We start from the raw sequence: 10007 nt of genomic DNA, 5'->3' as shown, positions 1-10007 counted from the left end.
GATTCGTTCACTCGCCGGACCGTCCATCGGTTCATTCGTTCACTCGCCGGACCGTCCGTCGGTTGATTCGTTCACTCGCCGGACCGTCCATCGGTTCATTCGTTCACTCGCCGGACCGTCCGTCGGTTGATTCATTCACTCGCCGGACCGTCCATCGGTTGATTCGTTCACTCGCCGGACCGTCCATCGGTTGATTCATTCACTCGCCGGACCGTCCATCGGTTCATTCGTTCACTCGCCGGACCGTCCGTCGGTTGATTCATTCACTCGCCGGACCGTCCATCGGTTGATTCGTTCACTCGCCGGACCGTCCGTCGGTTGATTCGTTCACTCGCCGGACCGTCCGTCGGTTGATTCGTTCACTCGCCGGACCGTCCGTCGGTTGATTCGTTCACTCGCCGGACCGTCCATCGGTTCATTCGTTCACTCGCCGGACCGTCCGTCGGTTGATTCATTCACTCGCCGGACCGTCCATCGGTTCATTCGTTCACTCGCCGGACCATCCGTCGGTTGATTCGTTCACTCGCCGGACCGTCCTTCGGTTGATTCGTTCACTCGCCGGACCGTCCATCGGTTCATTCGTTCACCTCGCCGGACCGTCCATCGGTTGATTCATTCACTCGCCGGTCCATCCATCGGTTCATTCGTTCACTCGCCGGACCGTCCGTCGGTTGATTCATTCACTCGCCGGACCGTCCATCGGTTCATTCGTTCACTCGCCGGACCGTCCGTCGGTTGATTCATTCACTCGCCGGACCGTCCATCGGTTCATTCGTTCACTCGCCGGACCGTCCGTCGGTTGATTCGTTCACTCGCCGGACCGTCCATCGGTTCATTCGTTCACTCGCCGGACCGTCCGTCGGTTGATTCATTCACTCGCCGGACCGTCCATCGGTTCATTCGTTCACTCGCCGGACCGTCCGTCGGTTGATTCGTTCACTCGCCGGACCGTCCATCGGTTGATTCTTTCACTCGCCGGTCCGTCCATCGGTTCATTCGTTCACTCGCCGGACCGTCCATCGGTTGATTCATTCACTCGCCGGACCGTCCATCGGTTCATTCGTTCACTCGCCGGACCGTCCGTCGGTTGATTCGTTCACTCGCCGGTCCGTCCATCGGTTCATTCGTTCACTCGCCGGACCGTCCATCGGTTGATTCATTCACTCGCCGGTCCGTCCATCGGTTCATTCATTCACTCGCCGGACCGTCCTTCGGTTGATTCGTTCACTCGCTGGACCGTCCATCGGTTGATTCATTCACTCGCTGGACCGTCCTTCGGTTGATTCGTTCACTCGCTGGACCGTCCATCGGTTGATTCGTTCACTCGCTGGACCGTCCATCGGTTGATTCATTCACTCGCTGGACCGTCCATCGGTTCATTCGTTCACTCGCCGGACCGTCCTTCGGTTGATTCGTTCACTCGCTGGACCGTCCATCGGTTGATTCGTTCACTCGCCGGACCGTCCTTCGGTTGATTCGTTCACTCGCCGGACCGTCCATCGGTTGATTCATTCACTCGCCGGACCGTCCATCGGTTGATTCGTTCACTCGCTGGACCGTCCATCGGTTGATTCATTCACTCGCCGGACCGTCCATCGGTTGATTCGTTCACTCGCCAGACCGTCCTTCGGTTGATTCGTTCACTCGCTGGACCGTCCATCGGTTCATTCGTTCACTCGCCGGACCGTCCATCGGTTCATTCGTTCACTCGCCGGACCGTCCTTCGGTTGATTCATTCACTCGCCGGACCGTCCATTGGTTCATTCGTTCACTCGCCGGACCGTCCTTCGGTTGATTCATTCGCTCGCCGGACCGTCCATCGGTTCATTCGTTCACTCGCCGGACCGTCCATCGGTTGATTCATTCGCTCGCCGGACCGTCCATCGGTTCATTCGTTCACTCGCCGGACCGTCCTTCGGTTGATTCATTCACTCGCCGGACCGTCCATCGGTTGATTCGTTCACTCGCCGGACCGTCCATCGGTTGATTCATTCACACGCCGGACCGTCCATCGGTTGATTCATTCGCTCGCCGGACCGTCCATCGGTTCATTCATTCACTCGCCGGTCCGTCCATCGGTTCATTCATTCGCTCGCTGGACCGTCCATCGGTTCATTCATTCGCTCGCCGGACCGTCCATCGGTTGATTCATTCGCTCGCCGGTCCGTCCATCGGTTGATTCATTCGCTTGCCGGTCCGTCCATCGGTTCATTCATTCGCTCGCCGGACCGTCCATCGGTTGATTCATTCACTCGCCGGACCGTCCATCGGTTCATTCATTCACTCGCCGGACCGTCCATCAGTTGATTCATTCACTCGCCGGACCGTCCATCAGTTGATTCATTCACTCGCCGGACCGTCCTTCGGTTGATTCATTCACTCGCCGGACCGTCCATCGGTTGATTCGTTCACTCGCCGGACCGTCCATCGGTTGATTCATTCACACGCCGGACCGTCCATCGGTTGATTCATTCGCTCGCCGGACCGTCCATCGGTTCATTCATTCACTCGCCGGTCGGTCCATCGGTTCATTCATTCGCTCGCTGGTCCGTCCATCGGTTCATTCATTCGCTCGCCGGACCGTCCATCGGTTGATTCATTCGCTCGCCGGTCCGTCCATCGGTTGATTCATTCGCTTGCCGGTCCGTCCATCGGTTCATTCATTCGCTCGCCGGACCGTCCATCGGTTGATTCATTCACTCGCCGGACCGTCCATCGGTTCATTCATTCGCCGGACCGTCCATCGGTTGATTCATTCGCTCGCCGGACCGTCCATCGGTTGATTCATTCACTCGCCGGTCCGTCCAACGGTTCATTCATTCACTCGCCAACTCATTCCCATTCCCCCCCCCTCGCCGGTTCGTTAGTTCATTCACTCGCCGGTCCGTCCATCGGTTCATTCGCTTCGGCCTCCGTGCAGCTCATCAGCAGGCCTGCCGCTCGCTCGCTCATTCGCTTTCGGCCGATTCATTCGCTCCGATTCATTCCGTGGGGGTCATTCATTCGCCAATTCGCTCGCTGCTCCGTCGGTCCGTTTGCTTGCGGCCGATTAATTCGCTCCGATTCATTCGCTCCGATTCATTCGGTGGGGGGGTCATTCATTCGCCAATTCGTCAATTCGCTTTGCCGCTCCGTCCGTTTGCTTTCGGCCTCCTCCCCCTCCCCCCCCCCCCCCCCCGGAACCCGCTCGCTCGCTCACTCATTCTCGGTCCGATTCATTCTCCCGACGGGTGCAAGGTTCACACCGCTGCAGCCTGGCGGTGATGGCGGTGGTGGCGGTGGTGGCGGTGGTGGCGGCAAGATTGTGGCGAGCTACGAGAACACGGTCATCTTCTGCTCGTCGTCCTTGCAATATCTCATCGTCGCCACCGCTCTCTCACAGGGGCGGCCTTTCCGCAGGCCGATCTACACGAACCGTGAGAGGCTCACTGCTTCACCTAGTCACCCACTCCTCTGTCTACTGCTCCACCTACTCGCCCACTCGCTCACGCACTCACACACTCACACATCCACACACTCACTCACCCACCCACTCACCCACTCACTCACCCACCCACTCACTCATTCACTCATCCCCCCACTCACTCATTCACTCATCCCCCCACTCACTCATTCACTCATCCCCCCACTCACTCATCCCCCCACTCACTCACCCACCCACTCTCACCCACCCACTCACCCACCCCCCCACTCACTCACCCACCCACTCTCACCCACCCACTCACCCACCCACCCACCCACTCACTCACCCACCCACCCACTCACCCACCCACTCACCCACTCACTCACTCATCCACCCACTCATCCACCTACTCATTCATCCACCCACTCACTCATCCACCCACTCACTCACTCACCCACCCACTCATCCACCCACTCACTCATCCCCCCACTCACCCACCCCCCCCACTCACCCACCCCCCCCCACTCACCCACCTCCCCACCCACCCACACACCCACTCATCCACTCATTCGCTCACTCATTCGCTCACTCATTCAACAACTAACTCACTCATCCACTCACCGTGCAGACTCCTCACCCTCTCACTCGCCGACTCTCACCACGGGGAGAGGGACTCACCATGACTACCATCAGCGGCACCACCACCATCACCATCAGCACCACCATCATCATCACCACCACCATCAGCACCACCACCACCATCAGCACCACCATCAGCACCACCACCACCATCACCACCACCACCACCACCACTATCACCACCACCATCACCACCACCATCACCACCACCACCACCACTACCATCACCATCACCACCACCACCATCACCACCACCACCACCATCACCACCACCATCACCACCACCATCACCACCACCACCACTACCATCACCACCACCACCACTATCACCACCACCATCACCACCACCACCACCACGTGTGTTGTTGTTGTTGTTGTAGCTGCGTTGCTGCTGGTGTTGGCGGTGTTGCTGTCGCTGGAGCTGTGGATGATGCTGGCTCCTCCGGGCGCCGTCGCGTCCCTCATGGAGCTGCGTCCGCTGCCCTCCCGCTCCTTCAGCGGCAGCCTCGTGGGGCTGGCCGCCATCAACCTCACGGTGTCGCTGCTCATAGAGGTGACTCAATGTGGTGGCGGTGGTGGCGGTGGTGGTGATGATGATGGTGGTGGTAGTGATGGTGGTGGTGGTGATGGTGGTGGTGGTGGTGATGATGATGATGATGGTGGCGGTGGTGGTGGTAGTAGTGATGATGGTGGTGGTGGTGGTTGTGATGGTGGTGGTAGTGATGGTGGTGGTAGTGATGGTGGTGGTGATGGTGGTGGTGGTGATGATGATGGTGGTGGTGGTGATGATGATGATGATGGTGGTGGTGGTAGTGATGATGATGGTGGTGGTGATGATGATGGTGGTAGTGGTGATGATGATGGTGGTGGTGATGATGGTGGTGGTGATGATGGTGGTGATGATGATGGTGGTGATGGTGATGATGATGGTGGTGGTGGTGATGGTGGTGGTGATGGTGGTGGTGATGGTGGTGGTGGTGATGATGATGGTGGTGGTGGTGATGGTGGTGGTGATGGTGGTGGTGATGATGGTGGTGGTGGTGATGATGATGGTGGTGATGATGATGGTGGTGGTGGTGATGATGATGGTGGTGATGGTGGTGGTGGTAGTGATGACGGCGATGTTGATGTTGATAACGTTGTCGTTGATGTTGTGAATGTTGACGACGTCGTCGTTGTTGTCGTCATTGTTGTTGACGTCATCGTCGTTGTTGTTGTTGACGTTGTTGTTGTTGTTGTGACCCCCCCCCCCCCCCCTGCAGGCGCTGATTGACAGCGGCGTGCTGGACGGCTGCGCCCGTGCCGTGCGTCGCAAACAGCAGCCCAAGAACCGCTTCAAGCGCGAAGATGCAGCCCTGAGGGCACAGAGGCCCCCCTGGCCCCCCCTGGGCCCCCCCCCCACAGGGACCCCAGCAGGGACCCCCCACCGGGACCCCCACAGGGACCCCCGCCACCCCCGGAGAGACCCCCAGAGGGGGTCACGGGACTACCCCCCTGATAGTCACCACACTCAGGTAGCACAGGGTCAGGGGGATGTGTTAGGGGATTGGGGGTTAGGGGATGTGTTAGGGGATTGGGGGTTAGGGGATATGTTAGGGGATTGGGGTTAGGGGATGTGTTAGGGGATTGGGGTTAGGGGATGTGTTAGGGGATTGGGGGTTAGGGTTAGAATTTCGTAGACTCACCACACAGAGACCCACAGACTCACCACACAGAGACCCACAGACTCACCACACAGAGACCCACAGACTCACCACACAGAGACCCACAGACTCACCACACAGAGACCCACAGACTCACCACACAGAGACCCACAGACTCACCACACAGAGACCCACAGACTCACCACACAGACAAACTCACCTCACACAGACTCACCACACAGAGACCCACAGAGACCCACAGACTCACCACACAGAGACCCACAGACTCACCACACAGAGACCCACAGACTCACCACACAGAGACCCACAGACTCACCACACAGACAAACTCACCTCACACAGACTCACCACAGAGACCCACAGACTCACCACACAGAGACCCACAGACTCACCACACAAAGACCCACAGACTCACCACACAGAGACCCACAGACTCACCACACAGAGACCCACAGACTCACCACACAGAGACCCACAGACTCACCACACAGAGACCCACAGACTCACCACACAGACAAACTCACCTCACACAGACTCACCACACAGAGACCCACAGACTCACCACACAGAGACCCAGACTCACCACACAGAGACCCACAGACTCACCACACAGAGACCCACAGACTCACCACACAGAGACCCACATACTCACCACACAGAGACCCACAGACTCACCACACAGACAAACTCACCTCACACAGACTCACCACACAGAGACCCACAGACTCACCACACAGAGACCCACAGACTCACCACACAGACAAACTCACCTCACACAGACTCACCACACAGAGACGCATAGACTCACCACACAGACACCCACAGACTCACCACACAGAGACCCACAGACTCACCACACAGAGACTCACAGATTCACCACACAGAGACCCACAGATTCACCACACAGAGTGGTGGTGCAGTGGTTAGCGCACTGTGTGTGAGTGGGGAGTGGTGGTGCAGTGGTTAGCGCACTGTGTGTGTGTGGGGAGTGGTGGTGCAGTGGTTAGCGCACTGTGTGTGTGTGGGGAGTGGTGGTGCAGTGGTTAGCGCACTGTGTGTGAGTGGGGAGCGGTGGTGCAGTGGTTAGCGCGCACTGTGTGTGTGTGTGGGGAGCGGTGGTGCAGTGGTTAGCGCACTGTGTGTGTGTGTGTGGGGAGCGGTGGTGCAGTGGTTAGCGCACTATATGTGTGAGTGGGGAGCGGTGGTGCAGTGGTTAGTGCACTGTGTGTGTGTGTGTGGGGAGTGGTGGTGCAGTGGTTACCACACTATGTGTGTGTGGGGAGCGATGGTGCAGTGGTTAGCGCACTATGTGTGTGTGGGGAGCGGTGGTGCAGTGGTTAGCGCACTATGTGTGTGTGTGTGGGGAGCGGTGGTGCAGTGGTTAGCGCACTGTGTGTGTGTGGTGAGTGGTGGTGCAGTAGTTAGCGCACTGTGTGTGTGAGTGGGGAGCGGTGGTGCAGTGGTTAGCGCACTGTGTGTGTGAGTGGGGAGCGGTGGTGCAGTGGTTAGCGCACTATGTGTGTGTGTGTGGGGAGCGGTGGTGCAGTGGTTACCGCACTATGTGTGAGTGGGGAGTGGTGGTGCAGTGGTTAGCGCACTATGTGTGTGTGTGTGGGGAGCGGTGGTGCAGTGGTTACCGCACTATGTGTGAGTGGGGAGTGGTGGTGCAGTGGTTAGCGCACTGTGTGTGTGTGTGTGGGGAGCGGTGGTGCAGTGGTTACCGCACTATGTGTGAGTGGGGAGTGGTGGTGCAGTGGTTAGCGCACTGTGTGTGTGTGTGTGGGGAGCGGTGGTGCAGTGGTTACCGCACTATGTGTGAGTGGGGAGTGGTGGTGCAGTGGTTAGCGCACTATGTGTGTGTGTGTGGGGAGCGGTGGTGCAGTGGTTACCGCACTATGTGTGAGTGGGGAGTGGTGGTGCAGTGGTTAGCGCACTGTGTGTGTGTGTGTGGGGAGCGGTGGTGCAGTGGTTACCGCACTATGTGTGAGTGGGGAGCGGTGGTGCAGTGGTTAGCGCACTATGTGTGTGTGTGTGGGGAGCGGTGGTGCAGTGGTTACCGCACTATGTGTGAGTGGGGAGTGGTGGTGCAGTGGTTAGCGCACTGTGTGTGTGGGCGGGGAGCGGTGGTGCAGGGGTTAGCGCACTGTGTGTGAGTGGGGAGTGGTGGTGCAGTGGTTAGCGCACTATGTGTGTGTGGGCGGGGAGCGGTGGTGCAGCGGTTAGCGCTAGGCCGTGCTACGAACCCGGGTTCGATTCCCGCTCACGGCCAACACACCCAGCGGCGATGAACTGAACCGGTGTCTGATGTCTAAACAGCTTTTGTTCGGCCGGATCGAGGGGGCTAAACGGGCGCGGCACGGGCTAGAGAAGAGATGGAGTGATGTGGTACAGGAGGATGTGGAGCTGAGTGGACTTGCTGATGACTGGTACCAGCGGTGTCAAGATCGGCCTCTGTGGAGGAGGCTCGTGAAGGACGCTACTGGGCAGTTGGAGGCAGTCGCCCTCCAACAACAACGGAGGGCGGAGGAGCGACGCTCACAACAACGAGCGGAGCGCCGGGTGGCTAAAGCACAGCAAGTTGGCACAGTAGGGGGCACAGGTGGTGCATCAGCCAGTCATCTCGGTCATCTCGGTCAGTCGACCCGTGGCACCTGCTGGGTCTGCCCCGTGACCTCCTGCCAGCGGGCGTTCGACACTTCACGTGGCCTCAAGGTGCACATGGCCTGGCACAAGCGTCGTGGTGACGTCACCGCCGCTTAGTGGCGAATGGCGGTTGTTGTTGTTGTAGATGTTATCGATTTCAGGGGATTTCACATGGGTTCACATTGTTTGCTTTTATTTGCGCAAAGAACAAAAACGGAAGCACGGTCCGAAGAAGGTTGGCTTCCGTAGGCCCCGAGGCCACAGGAGGCGAGTGGGTAGGTGAGTGAGTGGGTGGGTGGGTGAGTGAGTGAGTGAGTGGGTGGGTGAGTGGGTGAGTGAGTGAGTGGGTGAGTGAGTGGGTGGGTGAGTGAGTGGGTGAGTGAATGTGGTGGTTATAGTTGTGGTAGTTTGGTTGTGGTGGTGGTTATGGTGGTTGTGGAGGTTGCTGTGGTGGTGGTTATGGTGGTTGGTGCTGGTTGTGGTGGTGGTTGGTGGTTGTTATGGTGGTTGGTGGTGGTTGTGAATCTTTCTCCCAGATCGAGCAAAGGGAGCGACATTGTTGACCATTCCACTGCTGATGATGATGCTGATGATGATGATATTGTTGACATTCTACTGCTGATGATGTTGACCATTCCACTGCTGATGTTGTTTGACCATTCCACTGTTGATGATGATGCTGATGATGTTGTTGACCATTCCACTGTTGATGCTGCTGCTGATTAAGATGATGACGATGCCGTGGAAGTTTTGCTGCAACGGGAATGTTGAGGGGGGTGGTGACGTGAATGCGTGGACCGAATAAAATGTTTTGTCGATACACAACTCTCTCCTGCTGCTTCTGCCCGGTGGTGGTGGTTGTGGTGGTGGTTGTGGTGGTGGTTGTGGTGGTGGTTGTGGTGGTGGTTGTGGTGGTGGTTGTGGTGGTGGTGCTCACTTGGTCTCTCGAATCAAGGGCATTTCACTGTCCCCCAGATGATTTGCTCGTCACCTTTGATGTAGTTTCTGTGTCCACCAAGGTCCCTGTACCTGACACCTTAGCAGTAATTGAAGACTTAGTCCAACATGGACTGAATCCTGATGTTCCTGCGCTGGTTAGGCACTGCCTCACCAACACGTACTTCACCTGGAATGGTACTTTCTATAAACAAAATGAAGGTACCCCCATGGGAATCCCCCTTGTGTCACCAGTGATAGCGAATGTTTTCATGGAGAAATTTGAAGCATGCTATTTAGAGACCCATAGAGATGCATAGAGACCGATAAGAGACACAGAGACCCATAGAGATACATAGAGACCCATAGAGACATAGATGTTGCACACTCGAAATGAATCTTGTGAAGAACAGCACTGTCACTCTGTAAAATGCAACAGCATGTGTCACACACAGCCATTAACCATGTGGCTGGTTTACACGTGCGGTTATTCATTAACCCTTTCTCTGAAACCCAATTCTACTACTGATAAACCATCTTTGTCTTTGACAATCACATTTGCACATCACTATTCGAATATTACTTTAATCCTCGGCTGTATGTCTATCTATACCATCCACTTATATCTGTATCTTACACCCATTATATGTACTGTATGTGTACAGTATACGTACTGTATATCACCATTGTACAGCTTACTACTTTACATGTGTTCTATTCTC

General features: G+C 56.8%; 1 protein-coding gene across 1 annotated transcript; it reads left to right on the top strand.

Annotated features, from left to right (window-relative positions):
- Positions 1–3200: 3200 nt before the first annotated feature.
- On the top strand, positions 3201–9390 carry LOC144738767 (uncharacterized). Its single transcript, XM_078621766.1, has 4 exons — positions 3201–3416; positions 4423–4595; positions 5305–5606; positions 9369–9390. Exons 2-4 carry the CDS (start codon positions 4470–4472, stop codon positions 9388–9390), a joined length of 450 nt encoding a protein of 149 aa, XP_078477892.1. The 5' UTR covers positions 3201–3416; positions 4423–4469.
- Positions 9391–10007: the final 617 nt, after the last annotated feature.

The sequence above is a fragment of the Lampetra planeri genome, unplaced genomic scaffold (assembly GCF_965212315.1).
Source record: "Lampetra planeri unplaced genomic scaffold, kcLamPlan1.2.h2 scaffold_1155, whole genome shotgun sequence".
Classification (NCBI taxonomy): domain Eukaryota; kingdom Metazoa; phylum Chordata; class Hyperoartia; order Petromyzontiformes; family Petromyzontidae; genus Lampetra; species Lampetra planeri.
The sequence above is the reverse complement of the archived record's forward strand: the minus strand, read 5'-3'. Positions and strand labels throughout refer to the sequence as shown.